The sequence below is a fragment of the Osmerus mordax genome, chromosome 2 (genome assembly GCF_038355195.1).
Source record: "Osmerus mordax isolate fOsmMor3 chromosome 2, fOsmMor3.pri, whole genome shotgun sequence".
In the NCBI taxonomy this organism is placed as follows: domain Eukaryota; kingdom Metazoa; phylum Chordata; class Actinopteri; order Osmeriformes; family Osmeridae; genus Osmerus; species Osmerus mordax.
In genome coordinates, this window is record NC_090051.1 from 11,541,791 (window position 1) to 11,564,396 (window position 22,606).

General features: G+C 43.9%; 1 protein-coding gene across 1 annotated transcript in view; it reads left to right on the forward strand.

Moving 5' to 3' along the window:
• The window catches only part of thsd7ba (thrombospondin, type I, domain containing 7Ba), a 215,360-nt gene that overhangs the window by 59,659 nt on the left and 133,095 nt on the right, over positions 1-22,606 (forward strand). The window contains exons 3-8 of the mRNA XM_067253353.1: positions 3,464-4,240; positions 4,376-4,460; positions 6,345-6,593; positions 7,283-7,452; positions 10,704-10,862; positions 17,793-17,993. Coding sequence (XP_067109454.1) covers positions 3,464-4,240; positions 4,376-4,460; positions 6,345-6,593; positions 7,283-7,452; positions 10,704-10,862; positions 17,793-17,993 — 1,641 coding nt within the window. The remainder of the gene's footprint in view (positions 1-3,463; positions 4,241-4,375; positions 4,461-6,344; positions 6,594-7,282; positions 7,453-10,703; positions 10,863-17,792; positions 17,994-22,606) is intronic.

Sequence of the window (22,606 nt, forward strand, 5' to 3'; positions counted from 1 at the left end):
TTTTGGTATACAGTGTCTGGTCCTACTTATTTATAGGCATTTAAAGATTGGTCTGATAAATGTAAGAACTCAAACGTCCCATCTAGTCACTTCCCTTTTTATATAAGGCCTAATACTTATATATGATATGCGTTGGGGCGCTACAAAAGCAAATCCTGCTTTACATTGTCCCAGGTTTTCAAAACTGTCCTCGGTGAAATGGTTCGAGCAAATGTGTAATTGAGGGTCGAACTGCACAGGGATCTTCTCATAGACAAACATCAAAGCCCATCGAATGTTTGGTTCCTTAGGAAGACTCTGAAAAGTGTCAGCATTCCCTGTACAGCCTGGAACACTGCATTTACCACCGTAGTCCATTTTCACAATGCTAGAAAAACGTTCTTCTTTGTAATTGTGAGATTTGCAAAGGAAAAAGGTGTCAATGGATTTTGGGGTTCACTGTATGTCCATTTTACCCACTGAACTGTCGTTATTCAACTTTGACAAGGTAAATTCGGTTCTGCAATCAATGACCCCTTTAAGTCTGATTGCTAACCACGTGTCACTCTTTGTATGAGCAGTGGTGCTCTGTTAATGAGAAAGAATCAGAATCAGAATTCGGTTTATTTGCCATGTAAGTTTACACAAACACGGAATTTACTGTGCAAGGTGCAAACAATAAACATATACAGATCTTAAATTAAGTATAAAAGTACAATAGTCTAACTAAATGACTAAACAGTCTAAAAAATTAAAGAATTTAGAATATAAAATGTATAAAAACAAGAATAAGAATAAGAGTATGAATAAGAATATGAATGATCAGCATTAATGGGTAACAGTGCAAATGAGATTCAGGTGGCTTGTGCGTAGTGCAATAGATAATATTTAAATGTCAGTGGTAGTCCTTGGCCTTGTTGAAGAGGCCAGTAGCAAATGCGAAGAAACTGTTCTTATGGCGTAAGGTTTGGTCCTGATGGACCGCAGTCTTTTACCAGAGGGGAGTAACTGGAACAGCTCGCCTCAGGGTCCTCGAGGTGTGCAGGTCCTCGAGGGTAGGCAGATTGCAGCCGATCACCTTCTCAGCAGTGCGGATGATATGCTGCAGTCTGCTCTTGTCCTTGGCAGCAGCGTACCAGATGGTGATGGAGGAGGTGAGGATGGACTCAATGATGGCTGTGTAGAAGTGCACCATCATTGTCTTTGGCAGGTTGAATTTCTTCAGCTGCCGCAGGAAGTACATCCTCTGATGTGCTTTCTTGGTGAGGAAACTGATGTCCAGTTCCCACTTGAGGTCCTGGGAGAGGATAGTGCCCAGGAAGCGGAAGGACTCCAGTGTTGACTGGGGAGCGGCACAGTGTGATGAGGGTGAGTGGGGCTGTATTCTTCCTGAAGTCCACAACCATCTTCACTATCTTAAGAGCATTGAGCTCTAAGTTGTTCTGGCTACACCAGGTGACCAGGTTGTCAGCTTCCCACATATAGTCAGACTCATCCCCATCAGAGATGAGCCCAATGAGGGTGGTGTCATCCGTAAACTTCAATAGTTTGACGGACTGATGTGTCTTACAGGGGTAGTCTGCAAAACTTGTCGTCCAAGGGTAGTCTGCAGAAAGTGTTTTCCAGGGCTAGTCTGCAGAACGTGTCTTCCGAGGGATAGTCTGCAGAGCGTCTCCTCTGAAAGGTAGTCTGCAGGGGGAAAGATTTTAACTTCTGCTTTTGTGCTTTTCTGGTGGCTTATCATCCTTGAAACATGTCTTTTTAGTTTGCTGAGGCTGATTCTGTTCTGTGAATGAAGTGTACAAACTAGGCACTATGATAATGCAGCCATTATGAGTCACATGGTATGTCTCCCTGGCCTTTATAATGTGAGGATAAATAAAGGCAATGATATGCTCCAATGAACTATGAAACAATTCAGCAGTTTGAAATATTTCCCCCCCAAAGCAGAGTATAGCTATCCTGGCTCTGCCCTCCTACGTACTTCTGCTCAAATTTATTTTTGCTTCTGTACAAAGGTCTGGCCATGAGGTACGTAAGTCAGATTCTTCAGGTTGATTTTCTACCGGCGAATCAGCGAACAGAGGGAGTGGTTGAGAACGATGACGTTGATGTTGTGCGATAGTTTGTGTTGTAGTTCCGTAATGGCGGCGGAGAAAGATGCGAGCAAAGCCATTCGGTCCGTTGTGGCAACGCTGCCGAATATCCAACAGCTAAAGCCGGAGCAAGAACAAGTTTTGCTGAGTTTTGTTGGTGGCCATGATGTTGTGGCCCTCCTCCCCACGGGGTTCGGGAAAAGTTTGATTTTCCAGCTACAGCAGCTAGCTCTGTTACAGTAGTGGAGAAGGAATTGGCTAAGGCGAACGCTAGCGATTGGTTATGGCAGATCAGAGTGGCTCTGGGCAGATCCAATAGTTTTAAACTTCAACAGAGTACCCGCCTACAAGGAAGTCAACGCTTGTCAATGGAGCGAGGCCAGACTCTCTGTACAAATGCAATGTACGAGAGTCTGGTTAGGACCAGGCTAGAGTATAGCAACTTATAGGTAAAAAATAAAAATAAAAAAACATTCAAGGCACACATTGTAGCTTTGTCATTGCACAAGTTTAACGATGGCAGCCTTATAAAACAATATTGTACATCTACTTTTTCTCTGTCACCATTTTAAACCAATCATTGGTGCACAACAGGATCTCATTATATCAGTTTAATTCCAGTTATGATAGATGAAACGAATGATCCTGTTCATACCATGTGGCAAATTGACTCTGAAATGAATAGGAAGAGCTATCAACTACAGTACAGTAAGGATATTACATCCGTAAATTGAGCACAGACATTCACGCTTTCATGTTCGCAATTGTTCATCAGTGGAATTTGACGGAGAAAAACAATAACTAAAAGTATAATTTTTCTCAAGTGACGTCAACTGGCATTCATTGTTATGCTGGTAGTGTAAAGCAATGCTCTCTCTATTCTTCAGTACCAGAACTATAGTATGTGACTGGTTGTACTGTAGTTATAATTAAGGATTCTGATCATGTGCCTGTGTTCAACATATTTCTTTCTAACAATTGACGTCAAATAATAGGTTTAAATATAAGGCAAGGTGGTAGGTGATTGTGAGAGTAGATGATTATATTTCAACCCCAGGGTTGGATAACAAATAATAACAAACAAAAAAATTGCACGTTGGCTGCTTTGAATTGGATGGTAATTGATAAATGGTAATGTTTCTGCTAGGTGACCAGGATCACCTCCTGTTCACAATAGGAAATACATTACCCAGGGATCTTTAGTTTGTTTGATTACCTTTTAATAACTTTACTTTTCTTTCAATTTCTTTCTTCCTGCTTGACCCACTGAAAACAAGTTGTTTGATTGGTTATGAAACACAGGTGCAGCGCCAGCTGACATTGTGTTGTGAAATTATGTTCAGTGATTCCCATGTAGTCTCTTTGCTGGTTGTCTGTCTGTGTGATAGGCCAGTGGGGTCGCTGCCTGGGGGAGGAATGTGGCTCGGGTGGGATCCAGACCAGGATGGTGTGGTGCGTTCATGCAGAAGGCTGGACCACCCACCACTCCAACTGCCTGCAGGCAGACAAGCCAGAGGGACAGCGCCATTGCTTCAAGGTGTGCGAGTGGCACCAGGACCTGTTTGAGTGGGAGGTGTCTGAGTGGGGTGCCTGCCTGCTCGTGCCCTACCTCTCCGACGAGCTCAAGCTGCGAACCGCAGAGTGTGTGACGGCGCAGCATGGCATCCAGCGGCGACGCGTCCAGTGCTCCCGCACCAACAACCGGACATTGGTGACCTCACGCATCTGCGAGTTCTTTTCCCAGAAGCCCTCAGGGGAGCAGGCGTGTCTCATTCCCTGTCCCCAGGACTGTGTGGTGTCGCTTTTCACTTCCTGGTCCAGCTGCAGCCGGAGCTGTGGGGTGGGGCTTCAGCATCAGACTCGTCACGTTCTAGCGACGCCCATGTACGGAGGGGCCAGTTGTCCCAAACTTACCCAGACCAGGACATGCTCCAATATTACCCCCTGCCCTCCAGGGGAGGGCGAGTTCCACTACAGCTTGAAGGTGGGCGCCTGGAGCGAGTGTCGTCTGCCCCTGCAGAGAGGGGTCTGGTTGAACGGGAGGACCATGGTAGATTTCAGCTCCAACTCTAAGGAGAAAAACACAGTCAAACGGCATACTCAGAGCTCCCACCATGACCAGCACTACCTTGACCCCGAACCTGACCCCAACTCTGACACCAACCCTGACCTCAACCCTGACCTCAAACCCAACACCAACTCTGAACATGGCCCTAACCCCAAGCCCAACCCTAGCCACAACCCCGACCTCTACCCCAACTCTGACCTCAACCCTGACCTCAGCCCCAACCCTGACCTCAACCCTAAGGCGTGGGACATCGAGGTTGGCTACCAGACACGGCAGGTCCGCTGCACACGGAGCGACGGAAAGAACGCCATGCTGAGGTAAGCCAGACACAAGCACACGTCTCTGTACCATCAAATGAGAGATCAGACAGTATGTGTACTCCAGAGATGAGTTGGCTGTGAAAACAAGTCATTTTAAGGTCTAAATCCCAGATTAGTGTCATGAAAGCAGGGTGGGTCTGCGGCAGCTGCTGTAATGATAGCTGTGAGCGGGGCTGGTTCGCAGACATGGCTGAATTACATTGTCCCACATTCACCTCCCTCTCCTCTGACAAAGCTGGCGTACAATACAAACACAAGCACCTCAGATAAATTCCATAATGTCGGCAACGCAAAGACACCTGCAGCCTGAATGGAACAAAATGTTAAAAGATTGTTTTTGTAATGTTTACAGTTTGTGGTTGTGTAACGTCTCTCTTGGTCTGTGAGAATCAATGCTAAATCACTTTACAATATTGCAGTTTCTTTTCTTGCTGAGGGAACAGGAGCTTTCTGCAAAAAGGCCTAATTCGTAATTGTTTATGGTTTTCAACGTTTCAATTATTGTGGGATTTGGTGGGATCCCAGCAACTGTAATGCTTTCACGACCCTATGCTATTCTTGTAAATGTCAAATGCACTGCAGTCCTGAGACTCACAGCTAACCATGCTATTTCATTTGATAAGAGTGACTTTTACACATACCTCCACACTCATACTAACACAGAGACACTGGCACACACACTGACACACATACTGATGCACACACTGACATACACACAACCTCTATATCTACTCTTTGGAATATAGTCTGCTTTCTAGTATTCCATGTGCTCAGTGAGTGCATCGTAGTGTGGCTGGCATTCATGGAATATTGATGCAGTGCCACTATCATATCTGTCTGCTTTAAGTGATGTTATCAACTGACTGTTGGAATATGGATGAATGAACGAATGACCTCCACCAATCAACTCGCATCGGTTACCATGGTTTCATGTACAGCAGCTGAAATCAATTTCATATGCATGCTGTGCTGCATGGAGCACACTGGAATAAACTGTTTTATTGCTTTGTGTCCCCTTGTTCAGTGCATACCAGTACAAAGGTTGCATTTCATGTTATAATATTTTGAGGGATGGCAGACATTCTTTCTCAGTCATGTTGTAAATGTCATCACATTCAGATTAGTTTTCCTTTTGTTACTTCCAGTCCTAAACTGCGCAGTTCAACGCTTTGTTCAACCCACAAAGTTTAAAGTGGTTGTTGAATGTGCACCTGGAAGGTGCTTTGCCAGTCGCAGTGTCTGAGTTGTTTATACTGTGTATAGAGGCTGTTTTGCTTATTGATAGACTAGACTGTGAACTTAAAATTTTTGTGGAGTCCAATTAACATATATTATTTATTATTCACGAGTTTCAACTCAGGAGCTTTTGAATATATATTTCCCACTTGAGTTCAGAAGCATTCTGCTTTTCCAATTTCACTCTAATTAGTAACATTGTGCACATGCACGCAGACAAGAACAAACACACACAATTATACATTCATATACAGTTTCTAATTAAATTGTCTTAATTATTGTAATTTAATTTTAATGTGAGTTATTATGTAATGCATTTATTCACTTTTTTTCCGGTTTGATCATGTCTTCATCCAGAGCTCAAAGTCTTCTGCAATCTGTATTTTCTCACAATTGATGCTAGATCTTACTTCTGCAATGCGCTATTTTAGGAAGCCTGTCCTGATGGCTTAGCCTGTGACAGTCTGAGGTCTATAATCACATCCCTATCTGGATGACATCCATCATCCTCAGCCACAGTTCTCTCCATGCCTAGGTCTGGATACCTGATTCATCATACTTTGAAGGAGTGAAGGACGCAGAACATTCACAGATCAGGGTCCTCTTCTCTGTGTTCATCGGAACTTACTTCCTGTTTGTCAACAGCCTCTGTACACATGACGATGGCCCCTTGACCTTCCGGTCTTGCGTCATGCCTAAAGACTGCATTGCCTCCAATTGGTCCTCCTGGAGTCCTTGTTCCAAGACCTGCCGGGCTGTGGACCTATCACCTGGTTTCCGGATCAGGACCCGGCGTGTGACGCAGATCCCCATTGGTGGAGGCAGAGAATGTCCCGCCCTGGAGGAAAAGGAAGCTTGCAATATCATCGGAGACCTGCTACCAAACTGTCCCAGGTGCTCCATACTGTATGGATACTCAGTGTTTCAGGGTCGTATATTTAGCAGACACTTGAATCAAAAGCGATGGACAGGGGTATTTGAACCCCAAATATCTTTGCATTTAATTCTATACCACTATATGTGATGTAAAAACAGTGGTCCAACAGAAAATAAATGTTCCTTTGTGAAATATAAATATGTATTCATAGCAGCTGCATGGTGTGATTAGGGAAATACTCATAACTGAGATTAAGCATGTGATAAATGACTTCAGACTGGTGTCCTGTGAAATTCCCTCAACATTATTACTTCCCACATCACAGCATTTTTCACAGTCAACCCATTTGCCACGAGTAGGCACTTTTATGTGAAATCATGACCATGCTTTTCTGTCTCATTGTGTTGAGAGGCTTGCATGCTCAAGAAGAAAGCATCTTCTTTTAAATGCCACCCAATAGCCCTATCCATAATATTTAATCAATAATCAATCACTTTCTTATTCTGTGTGTATGTCTGTGTGTACGCCTGTGTCTGTGTGCGCGCTTGCATCTATGTGTGTATGTCTATTTGTGCATGTGTGTGTGTGAGAGTGTATGTGTATCTGTATGTCTGTGTGTGGCATGCGACTGTATCTGCATGTGTGTGTGTGTGCGTGCGACTGTGTTTGTATATGTATATGTCTGTGTATGTATGTGCCCTCTCAGGTACGTGTGGAGGACCACAGACTGGGGAGAGTGTCGCGTCGCCCCTCTCCTCAGCCAGCAGGACAGGAGGCTGGTCGATGCCAGTGTCCTCTGTGGAGGAGGGCTGCAGAACAGAGACACTTACTGTGTCCAGGTGCCCGACACCTCAGCACCACGCCACAGGAAGGAGGGTAAGGACACTTCCTGAACTCACAAGCCAATCAACGGTGGGCCAACAAGGTAACTTGTTGGCATTTTCCCCATGTATTTGGATTGCAAAAATAACTTTAAATCTTTGAATCTTGTTTAAAAGTTTTTTTTACCTCTACAGAATATTTATGTTTAGTGTTCCAATTACATATATTTGAGTAGTGTCCTGCAACTCTTACACAGAGATCAGGCCTAAGTTTTTCAAAGATCTTGTTTAAGACCAAATCAATCGATGATGCACAATGGTAATTAATTCAGTTATGCCCCCAGTAAAGCCCGTCCTAGATTTGAATGCATCACTACATACCCCATTCCCAGCCAGACCCATGCAGTCTCTTTCATGGTTAATAAACATCATTGATGGTTATTTCATCTTGTCACCTTGTTAAATCTCTCCATCGATTTTATGGTGCATGCATGTAATTCTGGAGAGAATATAGACTATTGAGATAAAACCTCTCACTGGGGAAGCAGACGCAAGGGGTTGGCCTTTTACTTGCACAACAGCGATGTGTGCACCGGTAGGAAATCTCAACTGTGTTTGGCCTCCGTCTAAACAAATGAATCCTGGTGCTGAATTTTAACGAGAATCACTGTTTTGGAATCAATGAAGATGCAGAGACGAAGATGGATCTCAGTGGTGATGTTGAAGTGTAGACACGACCCACACCGCTTCAGCTGATTTCAATAGAATGCCGTCAGTACAGTTGGTTCAGGCAGGAGGACTCAGTATGACTTTACGAATACTTTATTTCCCACTATACAAAACACGATTGTACATTTGATTTGGCATTGTGGTTCTGCTCGCATCGGCTCCCTGCCGCATCCAACGAGACACCGTCTCGACCTCCGAGCAGAGAGCAGCGACGCATTCCCCCTGAAACAGGAAACAGAAAACAGAACCAAGGGTGGAGGCCGGGGAGGCGGAGGCAGCAGGAAGACTGAAGTCTATGTCGCACTAGCGATGCATATGCCGGGAACCCCTTATATACCCCGCCCTATTAGGAGGGAGTGCCCTGCGCATAAAATGACGCGTTGCTAGTGGCGCGCTATGTCTCACGTCCTCCTTCATGAACCAGCTCCGCTTGTTTATAAAGAGCTGGCGTTGGTAATGTGGAAAGCAATTTGTTCCCCTGGAGGGTTGTGTTTCACAGTTGGCGGAAGGAGGGAGGCCGTATTGTGCGTTATAAAGGACACTATCTTGTGAGACACACAGTCAACAATTGGTGTTAAGTATATTTCTCTTCGGGCTTTCATTGAAATGGGAATTTGAAGCTCAACAATGTGAGATCAAAAATAAAATTATTATTTATTTTACCATGGTCTGGGTGAGTACTCGATTCTGATTGGCTGCAGGGGTGTCCATTATCAGGTGACACCTACTAAGTAGTTCCAGCAAAAATGTCTGTTCACCATTCTAAATTATTGCGATGGCTACATAGTATGAGCCTGTACAAAGAGTCTGAAATAAGTAAACATAACAACAGGGACACAGTCAAAGCTTTTGAAAGACTTAAACAACCTAACATTTAATTACAACAATGAGTGACTTCAATATTTCTTTTAACCTATTTGAAAAAAGTTACTTTTCTGAATGTACTGTGTCAGTGTCACGTAAGTAACTGACACTGTAAGTAGTCTTGTTGTTAAAAATACTGTCAAATTATAATTACTGTTTGGAGAATGTCAATTTTGATGCGATCATCTCACATCCATTTGCTATTCAACTCGCTACACAGGCTGCGGCCATAGCCTAGTAGTCTATGCCATGGCCGATACTTTGTTCGTGAAAATCTTGACATTGATTTGGGGACAATGACATAGCTGGCCAGCTAGATAGTCTTCTTGTCAAACATACTGTAGCAGGAGAGTGTTACATGCACAATGTTATTGCCTTTGAATCTTGCATAACGTTAGCTTTCGGGCTAATAGCTCAGCCAAAGGAAAGCCGGTGTTGGTTCTATGAGCTGAGTGGACTAGAAATATCAGAGTTGGCTAACTCTGATATTTTTACGTTTTAACGTTCAAAAACGTTAGATTTATATTGAAAAACATAAATTAATGTTTGTAAAAAAAGAATTGGGCAAGTGACCATGGTATAAGCGGGATAATGCCCTTCAAGGTGTACATTATCACCTGATAATGGACTCCACTGCGCGTCGGACGGTTCACGCCTCCACATCGTCCATTATCAGGTGATAATGTACACCTCGTCGGGCATTATCCCTTACATAAATCCCCTCATTGTGGATCGGTAACACATTCTGCTCCTCGGACCCAGCAGACAGGCAGTGAAAGAGCTCTGTCAGAAGCCATTAGAGGTGTACTGGAGTTGACCTAAGGTTCAGTGTGACTGAAACCTTTATCCATCCTCTCTAATTTATCAAAGGGTCTAGCAGCTTGCAAACATCATATGATATCCGGCAAGTGTATAGCACAGTACCCAAGAATGTGCAGTGCTGCGTTTAAAGTTGTTGGCTGAGTGGGTTGAGTTTTTGAAAAAATAAATAAACACGTAACCTCCATGTAGAGCTGCATGGATCTCAATAGAGACAGCCAAAATGGCTACATACAACCATGTGGAGCCATTGATATCGCAAGCCATCAATGGGCATAGGCTAAGACAAGAACACTGTTCAAATGTTGCCTACTCAACGCACTGCCAACAGGCTAAATTGACCACCAGGGTGTTAGATTTAGCCTAATCTTTTTCTAAACTCCTCATATCCTGACATTATCAGCATCTTTCCGGGGACTAGTCAGTATACGGAGCACAAGCCATTATGTAAAAACTCTGCCTGCGTTCCCAAACGTGCCCTTTAATGCTAATGCACACAAACTCCAATTATGTTAAGACCGAATCAACTAACCGATATCTTAATCACCAGCTGCATCACAGGCACGGGCACTGCACTAGTGATTACCTAAGACCCTGCTAACTGTGCTGTAATAACGTTTCTCCCTCCCATCAAGCCCCCAGTCACAGCCCCCTTGACAGCAGCATGCTAACAGCCCCTGTCTATCTCCCTACACACCCCCACACACTGCACTGGGACTGGGGGGGATGAGGAGAGTCTGAAACCTCATTCTTCTCCTCCTCTGCACCCTAGTTTTAACACTCTCCTGCTACTCCTGTTTCTCCGCCTGGATCACTCATCACTCCTGTCTCCTCCCCACCGGTCTCTCCCTGTCTTTCCCCTGTCCCTCCTCACTCCCTCCTCTCCCACAGCAGTATCCAAGCCTGTGAGCCGGCGTCTGTGTGCTGGCACGGAGCTTCCCTCTGCTGTCCAGCCATGCTTCCTCCCGTGTCCTGAGACCTGCCTGTTCTCCCCGTGGGGCCCTTGGGGGCCCTGCCTGCACGACAACTGCCTGGAGGCCCAGGGACGCAAAGGTATGGCCTGGGGGGGGGGGGGGGGGGGGGGGGGCAGTGACATTTTAATTCAGATGCTGATTTACATGTACTGTTTAGCTGAAATATGAATTGTAAAAACTTACAGCAATGGCGGTCAAAGGTTTCTGTTCGTTTTGTTGTTGGTCACGGCAACCCCGCCTCTGACGCAAGCCGTTCTTAATACGGACCAATCACAGCCAAGGGGTATCCGTAAAATGACGGACGGACGGATAATCAGGAAAATCATGAGGTGCACGTAGAGCTCTCCGAGGGGCTCGGAGAGGGCGTTCCACGTCGGGGAGGGCGTTCCCTGTGTCCGTGTCCGTGAAAACGGAGTAGTATAAATCGGCCTTGAGGCTGAGTGTGTGTGCGCGGATACACACTTGTGTGTGTATCCATTTTAGAGGTGTGTGTGCACACATCAGTTTGTGCGATGTGTCCTTGTATTCTGCTTGTTTCCAGTGTAGAGATGTGTGTGTGTGTGTGCGCGCGTGTGTAGGGATGAAAAGTGTGCTAAAGGACAGAATGACCTCCTTCCTCATATGAGTGAAGGACCATAAGTGTCCCCATGGGTCTCAGAGACTGTATTGTTGACGGCCATCACCACAGCATTCAGACCCTGTCCACGCAGACACACAGTACTGAACTTAACTGACTGACCTAACTTCACCTTTAGTGTACACAAAATAAACCAGGCTCTCATTTTAACTGGGCTATACAGTGCATGTGCATTAAATCACAGATTATTCAACAGCATTTATAAAAAAACCGATTCAAATAATTAAATAATGGTATATTATTATATGATACAGTCCCATTCCTGTAATGTAATGGAGTGTGTGATTATTGTTGTTTACAAGTAGAACCCTGCTTTTGATCTGTTGGTTCTCTGAAGCTGTTATCTACTATGTTACAGCTAATCACTATAACTACCCACAATCCTTCACTCCCGTCCACAGGCTCAGAGCATGGTGGAGCAGAGGTGCTGTTCCGAGTGTTGTGGGAAAAACATCATACTGTTGTAATTATGAAGATGGGTAATGAATGATTATGGATTTAATGAAACTTGTAATCACTTTTCTAGTACATGCTATATTATTGGAAACCAGATGCAAAGCTGTTGACTGATTATTGTTATCCCTAGACAATGGTAGAAGAAATAAAGCCCAAAATATGAAGATCTGGATAATTAGGGGCTGAGTGGGGGAGAAGAATATGTGTGTGCTTCCATAAAGAACCAGGAAGCCGAGCTATAACTTATGAGACATATTTGTGGCCTTACGCCCAGGAGCCTAGTGCAGCTGGCTGTTCAAGGTCGGGTGGGCGTAAATTGGGAGATTTGTCTATGAAGGAAAGTACCTGGATTTTGAATCCCCTAGAACAAGGGACTAGTTGGGTAAGAATGCATAATGTATATGTAACCAACAAGTATTGTACCATATTACCATCAGTGTTTCCTCTAGGATTTTTTTTTAAGCAGTGGGGGCAGGTCTGTCCGAACCCCCCCCCCCCCCCCAGCAGGTGAATGTAATAGTCTAATAGCTAATGTAATATTGCACATATTTTCGTCCTATTTCCCCTAAAGCAATAACGTTAGGCTACTTAAAGACACCATACACTCATAAAGTATGTTCTAAATGGCATAAATGCTGCCAATTAATAATTGCCGTAACAACTTATTGTAAATGGTCAGTAGCCTAGCCTATTGATTAAGGTAGGCCACTCTGAAGCATGTACACTGTGTGCTTCATTTCATCTTGATAGGCTAAGCATTCTGTAGCAAATAGTAACAATAAACCCACTATTTATTAATTAATACTACTTCAGCATAATAATGCACCTAAAATACAAACGTGAGCAAGGGCAGCAATCGCTGTTGAATCAACAGACGTGCAATTTAGCTAGCAGGGGAAGAATACAAACAACGAAAATCACCAGTTAACTTACATTTACATTTAGTCATTTAGCAGACGCTCTTATCCAGAGCGACTTACAGTAAGTACAGGGACATTCCCCCGAGGCAAGTAGGGTGAAGTGCCTTGCCCAAGGACACAACGTCAGTTGGCATGACCGGGAATTGAACTGGCAACCTTCGGATTACTAGCCCGATTCTCTCACCGCTCAGCCACCTGACTCCCCGGTGTTCTCGTGCTTGTTCTCCCCTTAATTTAAATTTGCAAGAACTATAGACTAATACAATAACAGGCTTAAATGAACTGATAACATAAATTATACGACTTACAGTTCTCAAGGACGCACACACCCAATCTCAACTGCGGTATGAAGCGCGTGTCCGTGCTATTCTCCGACATGCACTCTAACATTCACTGCTGATAGACGGCCTACATTTTTGTACAGCCCGATTTCTGATACCGTGGCGGCACAAATTTTGAAATCAACATAGAGGAAACACTGACCATACAATGGGAAGAAGACTATAAAAGTGAAATGTCCGGAGAAGAGACTTCAGTCTGATCCCCGGGATCTTTCTCACGTTTGTTGGAATCTCTGTCACTCTGAATTCCAATAAACACTTTGCGTCAAACTTTGCTGAGTTCCAGTGCTGTTTTTTAAATGTTTATATTGATTGAAGACGTAGAAGATTATTCACGACACGATCCTCCAAAGAAAAACGTGTTCTTCAGTTTTACCCCAACACATTTAAAATGTACATTTCCCAAAGCAACATTCTAGCCTTTTTGTTATGTTATCCCGGACTTGTGAATGTGAATGTCGGAGAGACGTAATAACATTGCTTCTCAGACCAGAGGCGGGCAGTGAAGCAGGACTGATAAGAAGCAAGCAACGGCCAGCCAGCTGAGACACTCTCCCTCCTTTGCAGGAATACAATCTGATATGACCGCCAGTAGCTTTCAATTATTCATATCCAGAGGGATGTGCCATGCCAAATTCTTTTTTCTCTCACAGTTCTGAGATGGGTGTGGGGTTGGTGGGAGAGGTTTGAGGAGGGGGATGTGGTAAGGTTTGGGGAAAGGGAATGGGTGGAGGTTCAGGGATCAATGGCTGGAGTGAGAGGGTGTTGGCAGAGGGAATCAGAGTGGGGAGAGGGTTTGTGAGAGAGGGAGAGGGCAAGAGAGAGAGTGGGGAGAAGAGGAAGATGGCAAGAGAGAGTGAGAAAGAGGGGTAGCGTGTTGGAAAGGGAGAGACTCCCCTGGAGAAGGGGGCCTTCAAGGATGTGGATGAGTGGTGGAAGTAATTTGTCTGTGGGGTATCCTGGGGTTAGCTGGTGTCATCCGTGGTGGGGGTTCATTTTTTAATTAAAAAAGGGCTTTATAAAATTAAACACAGTAGTTTCTACCTGGCAGTACTACCTAAGAACACGCTGAGAAAACACACTATCTGGAGAGGAGGAGGCATCCGATGGACTGGCAACCTTCTAGCGTTTACCATAATGGTTATAATGACAGGGTTGGTAGGACCCAGAGCTCTCTGTCTGCTGGGTATACTTGGGAGCTCCGCTGCTGTCACTAAACAGGATCAGTGACTGACCATTGTCACCATCCTCGATCCCATCCAATCCAATTTCCTTGTTCAGTTAATCACATACAGTTAGGTCCTTAAATATTTGGACATTGACACCATTTTCATCATTTTGGCTCTGTATACCACCACAATGGATTTGAAATGAAACAATCAAGATGTGCTTTAAGTGCAGACTTTCAGCTTTATTTTCAGGGTATTTACATCCAAATCAGGTGAACGGTGTAGGAATTACAACACATTTTATATGTGCCCCCCCCCCTTTTTAAGGGACCAAAAATAATTGGACAAACTAACATAATCATAAATCTAATTGTCACTTTTAATACTTGGTTGCAAATCCTTTGCAGTCAATGACAGCCTGAAGTCTGGAACCCATAGACATCACCAGACACTGGGTTTCGTCCCTGGTGATGCTCTGCCAGGCCTCTACTGCAACTGTCTTCAGTTCCTGCTTGTTCTTGGGGCATTTTCCCTTCAGTTTTGTCTTTAGCAAGTGAAATGCATGCTCAATTGGATTTAGGTCATACATGCCCACGCCATAACACTACCTCCACCATGCTTCACTGATGAAGTGGTATGCTTTGGATCATGAGCAGTTCCTTCCCTTCTCCATACTCTTCTCTTCCCATCATTCTGGTACAAGTTGATCTTGGTCTCATCTGTCCATAGGATGTTGTTCCAGAACTGTACAGGCTCTTTTAGATGTTTTTTGGCAAACTCTAATCTGGTCTTCCTGTTTTTGAGACTCACCAGTGGTTTATATCTTGTGGTGAACCCTCTGTATTTACTCTGGTGAAGTCTTCTCTTAATTATTGACTTTGACACAGATACGCCTACCTCCTGGAGACTGTTCTTGATCTGGCCAACTGTTGTGAAGGGGTTTTTCTTCACCAGGGAAAGAATTCTTCTGTCATCCACCACAGTTGTTTTCCGTGGTCTTCCGGGTCTTTTGGTGTTGCTGAGCTCACCAGTGCGTTCTTTCTTTTTAAGAATGTACCAAACAGTTGATTTTGCCACACCTAATGTTTTTGCTATCTCTCTGATAGGTTTGTTTTGATTTTTCAGCCTAACGATGGCTTGCTTCACTGATGGTGACAGCTCTTTGGACTTCATATTGAGAGTTGACAGCAACAGATTCCAAACACAAATACCATACTTGAAATGAACTATAGACATTTTATCTGCTCCTTGTCAATGAAATAACGAACTCCCTTTATGAGGGAATAACATACACCTGGCCATGGAACAGCTGAGCAGCCAATTGTCCAATTACTTTTGGTCCCTTAAAAAGGGGGGGGCCACATATAAAATGTATTGTAATTCCTACACCGTTCACCTGATTTGGATGTAAATACCCTGAAATTAAAGCTGAAAGTCTGCACTTAAAGCACATCTTGATTGTTTCATTTCAAATCCATTGTGGTGGTATACAGAGCCAAAATGATGAAAATTGTGTCAATGTCCAAATACTTATGGACCTAACTGTAACTTTTTTTTACTCAATCATTTTGGCAGGGAGTTTTGCAGATATGGAGCCCTGCTTTCACTGTACACATACATACTGTACATACATACTATACAGACATAGATACGGGTATGAAACTCTTGCTCTACGGTGCGCTTTCAGAGGATGTGGGAAGAGAGAGTCTGAAGATCAAACTGTAACATTTATGGATGATAAACTTTGTTATCAATGTCACCAGCTGTGCTTACACATGTTGATGTTATCCTCTTATCAAGGGCCCGGCACGCGGCCTCAACAATGTGTGCTGTGACAGGAGGAATATAACATGTACTCCAAGTGCTTTACGAGTGCATCCAAGGCAAGCCAACACCAGGCCACTGATGCCTGAGATTTATTAAGGGAAACAAGACGAGAGAATAAAAAGTAAAAACCTGGTGAGAAACCCCCACCACCCCCGCTTTCAGCCTCCAGGTACTCGACATTGATGTATCGGAGGTTTTGCAGAGTCTCGTGTTGGCTCAGTACCTCAGACTGCAGGGCTTTAGTGATTATTTTCTAAGTCTTAGATCTCCACAATCATTGTCTTTAGGCCCTGTGCAGTGCTGGGGAGCACCTAAACACCCTGTCATATATAATGTTAGAGGCTGTCAACACAATGAAAAGAGTGAAGTGGAGACAAAGTGAGGTGAGATCAAGTGTGTTGAGATTCAATCACAAGGGGAAAACAAGCCTTTTTCTCACTTGCTCCTTCCAATATGGAGATGACAGTGAACACAAAAAAACAGTTTAAAATACCACTGTTGTGTTCTCACATTCACTATTCTTTTCTTTCAGTTGACAATCCTATAATAATATACAGTAGATGTAGAATTATGCATCTGTAATCCATCTCCTGTTGTGTGTGTGTGTAATGTGTACAGTCCAGCTATAGATGAGTCTAGCCCAGGCTGACCCTCAGCTAGCAGCAGGTGGTGGAGAGAGCAGGGTTGTCTGAAGTGTGGGGATGTGAGTATGGGGAGGCAGGAAGGAGTGTTCTCATCAGGTCTTCCCATCCCTTTCACACACCTCGGGGGGCCCTGGGAGGGGTGTTTGGGGCTGGTGAGGTGGAGGGAAGTGATGTGAAGGTGTGAGGTCATCCACAACGCTTTGAAATCGCTTTTTGTCTATCTCTCCCTCTCTCTCTCTTTTGTTGTAATGCTCTTCCCTTCTTTTCTCTTCCCATCCTTCTTTTTCTCCACTCACACTCCCCTTTACAATGTAAGGCTGGGTGTCACCCTGCCCCCACCTCCCATTTGCCCAAATCTGGAGTTGCCGGACAGAGTTTCTACTTGATGGGTCTCACACCTCATTGTGTAACTTACTGTTGCATTGGTAGTCATATGTTGATAAGTAAGGGTCAAGAATCGGTCTGATTGGTTGTTCTACAAATAATAGTTGGGTATAATAGTTGGGAATTGTGAAGCATTGTTCTTTGGATTCTCAATCTCCTGACTTCTCCTCAGCTCTGGCTTGTCCTTCTCCTTCCTTACCTCTTACTCTTTATCTCTGATTTACAATAATCAGGGTAGAGTAGGTAAGATTGTAAGCCTTCATTTTGTAACATGTTAGCCTTGTAATTGATTTAATTCATTTGCCATGTAATTAAATATTTATTTCATTTAACCTTACTTTGACCAGTTTTGCTCTCGCAGTCAAATAACTGCACTTCCAGCATATTAGGTTAATTCACTTTTCAGTTTACCCCTCTTCCTTTAAACTTAGGGGAATAGTTTTAATTGTTTGCCAAATATTAAACCCCCTACAACCTTTTGCCTCATCCATGACCCCCTCTCTGCATTGTTTCTCTCTCCCTTACTCCCCCTTTCTTTCTCTCTTTCTCTCTTTCTTTCTGTTTCTTTCTCACTTTTTCTCTTTCTCTCTCTCGTAATTGCACCCTCCCCACCCTTTTTCCCTTTCTGCAGGGTTCAGACAGAGGAGGAGGGTGGTCCTCTGGTCTCCTCCTGGTTCCCCAGACAGCTGTGTCCACCTGGTGGAGTCCATTCCCTGTGAGGAGCCAGCGTGCTACCTGTGGCAGAGCCAGCCAGGGGCCCTGTGTGTGCCCAGCACAGGAGGCTGTGGCCCTGGCATCATGGTCTACACCGTCCTCTGTGTCAACACTCAAGGTACCAGAGTTGATGTTGCTGATACCTCTGCTTCTCACTGTCCTTCTCACTTCTCACTTTATTCTGAATCAGGGTAGTGGATCCAGTTTTTGACAGGACTGTGAGTTCTCTCACAAACTCTCAAACTAGTCTGAGGACTGGGGCTTTCTTACCTGTATTTCGTACTAGCTTCTGACATATCTGTGGATACAGTACACATACCTAACTTATTAATATGTTAATATGATGTAAGACTGGCCCACATTGATATAAACTAAATTAACAAAGTTTTACTCCCCTAGCAAGATTAAAACACGACACAGACAGGAAGACTGACGCAGTGTAACTGACAGTTCTAATCTTGTCTTTTAGCATCGTTAATCGTCAGAGCTCAGTTAGAATGAGCATGTTGCTGTTCTCAGACCTTCAGAACAGCGCTAACAGATTATTCATTATGTATGAGGGGATAATCCTGTAGTGTACGTGCACGGTGAACACACCCAAACCTGATTAAAAGTCTTATTCGGGGCTTTGCGCAAGCCCTTAATTGCTCATCTCCACCTAATTGCATCTTTTTTAGCATGTTTTATTATTCTGTCACAATAGATTACTTGTATGTTTACTAGTGAGACAGCGGAGGGTCCAGATGAATTACCCAGAGAGAGACGCTAACGAGGTTTGACACAACACCCGAGAGCCAAATGGGTTGGAAAAGGAAAAGTTGATTCAATTATCAGCCCTCACTCTTTGTTGGCGAATATGTTCGACAACTTTACATTTACATTTAGTCATTTAGCAGACGCTCTGATCCAGAGCGACATACAGTAAGTACAGGGACATTCTCCCCGAGGCAAGTAGTGTGAAGTGCCTTGCCCAAGGACACAACATCATTTTGCACGGCCAGGAATCAAACCAACCACCTTCTGATTAATAGCCCAACTCCCTAACCGCTCAGCCATCTGACCCCGTTGTTGAAGTTGTTCCAAATTTAAAGTTTTAATTGGCTTGAAGAAATCACCCACGCATTAGAGTTTTGCCTCATCCAGGGAATGATTATTATTTGTCTAGGAGACCAAACTGCGTGTTTTATCTTAAGTGTGTTTTAGCTGTTATTAAATCAGAATAGTTGGTTTCGAACTGATGGTTATTAACTACAGCAACGTAGCTTAGATAGGCTCCTTCCACCTTTAGACAGGCCATCATTCACCAGCAATTTGCTGTGTCTCCCCTGGAGCAGCTGCAAGCCAAAGGAAAAAAGCCTCATTAAGTACATCCATATGATACTGAATATAACTGCCTTCAATAATGACTGGCTAATAGGAGCTGCGAAACCAGATAATGGACCTTGTCATTACAATGAACGTTGCCCTTTTGCTGATCAGCTCATAATTGTGTTGGATTTTAGATTGGTGGACACATACCGTATTGGAGATTTCAGGGCCATTACTGAGCTTTCAGTGAGAGTGTTTTTGTTACAGAGAGATAGTGTAATGGAGTTTGCTGTTGTGAGTGTTCCCATTCACCCAAAAGGCTCCCAAGAAGAGATAACATGTTGCCACAAATAAGAGCTCACATGAGGAGGAAGTTTTATCAGCCCCCAGAGAAAACTGAATATTATATCTCTTTTATATTCTGGAAAGGTCCCTGAGAGAAATCAAATCGCTCCTTGGAAGTGAGGGTCTACTACACCCACAATACACTTCCTACAGCCCACTGGCCACTTTTAAAAGTATGTGTTCACTTCAGGGAAGAAAGTTTTGCAACAGAATAGACTGAGGAATGGGTTGACTGATAAAATGTAGGCTGGTGAAATGTTATTACCTTAAATTGGTCATGGTCATGTCCTGTCTCAAGAGCATTAGTTCATCAACACAAATTAACTTATAACTTAATTAAGCGGAAAATACCAGACTCAAACTCTGGAGAAAGAAGTAGAATCTCTTCTGGTCTTAATTTTCCGCTGTAGGTGAGTTATAGTCGGGATAGTCAATGCCTCTTTATCCGGCTAGTGAATGCTGCCGGAGTGTTCCTGTCCACCTTGTATACCCTGTTCCATAAGTGTGCGTGACAGATTAATTTATCAGCCCTTAAGGCCCCGTCACACTATAACGTTCTGGTCAACATTCTATGACGTTAGAGGAAACGTTGGTAATCGTCCATGGTCGCTGGTATAGCGCTGGTATAGCGCCAGAAGAGCGTTGTGTGGACGCTGGTGACGCTGGTAATCGTCGGTGATCGTCGGAAAACGCTGGTCCAAAAAAAAAGTTTTGAACATGCACAAAAGTTCTCATGGAGACCAGTGTTCTTCAACGTTTAATTTTAAATGCTGGATAACGCTGAAGAACGTTTGTGGACGTTTGACTAACGTTGCACGAGTTTGGCTATCGTTAGTCAGTCATTACCCTAGCGTTACTTGGTTGTTATTCATCGTTTGCGAAAGCAAACGTTGTTTTCATCGTTTGCTTTCATCGTTTGCTTTCGTCACACGTCGTCGCGACCCAGTGACACGTCGTCACACGCTAATAGTTTTCAGGGGTGTCTTACTTGGTCGCTGTTACACGCTCCTCATGTGTCAGTCCCACACTAGTCATGCGTTATAGTCACACGTTAGTCACGCCAGATGTGTCCACCTCGACCTAGAACGCTCGAAATTGAACGATTAGAACTTTCAGAGAACGTTAACCAGAACGTTATGGTGTGACGAAGCCTTTACAGAGGAGTCGCATCCAGCTACAAGTCCATCACTGCCCTGCGACCAGAGTATTCAGCTCTCCCACCTGTCTTCTATCTGGGTCTGAGATGGACTTCATCCCTACCCAGGACACAAAGACTCGAGGCAGGTAGACACAGCCCTCAGCACTTCGGCCCATGCGAGACATGCAGACTTACTTAGGGTTAGGGTTAGAAAAAATAAAACGTTCAGAGCTTTTTTTAATCCCTGGAGGCTATTTATTATAACCTCTTGCTTGTCTCAAGCTGGACAGCTTCAGCTCACAAACTTATGTTCATGTCAACAAGACTAAAGGAGCAGCACTCATGGATGGTTGGTGTGAAGGCACAGTCGAGTGAGCAACCTCAGCTTCAAGTTGGACTACAACAGAGGTGTGAAAAAAACACTAGAAGCGTATGGGCATGTTCCAACTGGACATCAGGATTATCCAGGATGTTGTGTGAGTTTTACCAGTGTGAGTCAGGTGGCTGAGCGGTTAGGGAGTTGGACTAGTAATCCGAAGGTCGCCAGTTCGATTCCCGGTCATGCCAACTGACGTTGTGTCCTTGGGCAAGGCACTTCACCCTACTTGCCTCGGGGGAATGTCCCTGTACTTACTGTAAGTCGCTCTGGATAAGAGCGTCTGCTAAATGACTAAATGTAAATGTAAATGTAAATGTACCTAGACCATTTGAAGGGCTCTGGGCCATTGCTGCAGCGCTCTGGTGGAACCAGAGACAGACAAGTGTGAGAGATCTAGGATGGAAATCAGAGCCTTATCGTGAATACCCACATACAAGATTTAGTTTGTGGTGAAATGTGTTGAATTTACATAAAAAGAAATGCATGAAATTACGGTGCCATACTTGAATTTGAAGCCAGCAATTTAACCGACTGCTGTAGTATTACTGAGTTCAGTTTGTAAATTTGAAGTGGTTGATGGGCACCTCAGATGAAATAGTATGTTTCTTTCTTGTACTAGAGTTTAGATGAAGCTTCACATGCATTTGTGTCTCCTTTTTCTCACATGAGCTATTTTTGTTTTTGTTCCACATATGTATTGTAAAATATAAAACTTTTTCTAAAATAACACTATCAGTAGATACAAGGATCAAGTGAATAATGGTGCAGTCTATCAAGTGGTTTTATAACACTGGTAGTGTTGGTGTGGTTGGCTGTAGACGTTTGAAGAGAGCCGACTGTGAGACTGATAACTTTACTTTAAGACTCACAGTGCAACAGTTTGAAGCTCTTCTCTACCAGCTCAGACACTTCACATCGCTGCAAAAAAGATACTTACTTAGGTGCGGAAATCATGTTTTTTGTGCAGGCACTCCAGGGAACTCTTCACATGTAACACGTGAGATGTACATTTCAATTTCTTTTTCACAATGTTATCAACTTGAAGGCTTCAAGTTTCATCCTCGCAGTTTCCCATTTCTCTAAGTTTTGTCACATCGGTCACAGTGTGCGTGGATGACAGCACATTCTCACGTGAAGTTTGTTTTTCAAAAAAGTTTGCATGCGAACTGGCGTAGGCTACGCATTATTTTGTGCATACGCAACGTTTATAAATGAGGGCCCAGGGCAAGAAAAATCCTAATTAAATAAAGGCACGGCCATGGCCGTGACACTAGTGCTGGGTGTGAACAAAAAAAGATAAGGTGTAGTTAAAAAAGACAAGATGACTTGAAGTAGGCTATATCAATTTACACTTCGGCATATTTTAATATCTGTTTTCTCATTATCTATGTTACCCTGATTTCTAGGATATTTACCAAGTAATATAACCCCACATGGCTTTTCCTTTAAATTGATTTAAGCAATTATGTTCCAGTTGGAGTCACTTTTTTCCATGGGCGGCGCTACGGAGGGGCTAGCTGCTTCAGCACCCCCAAGAAAGACCGAAGCACCCCGATAGCAC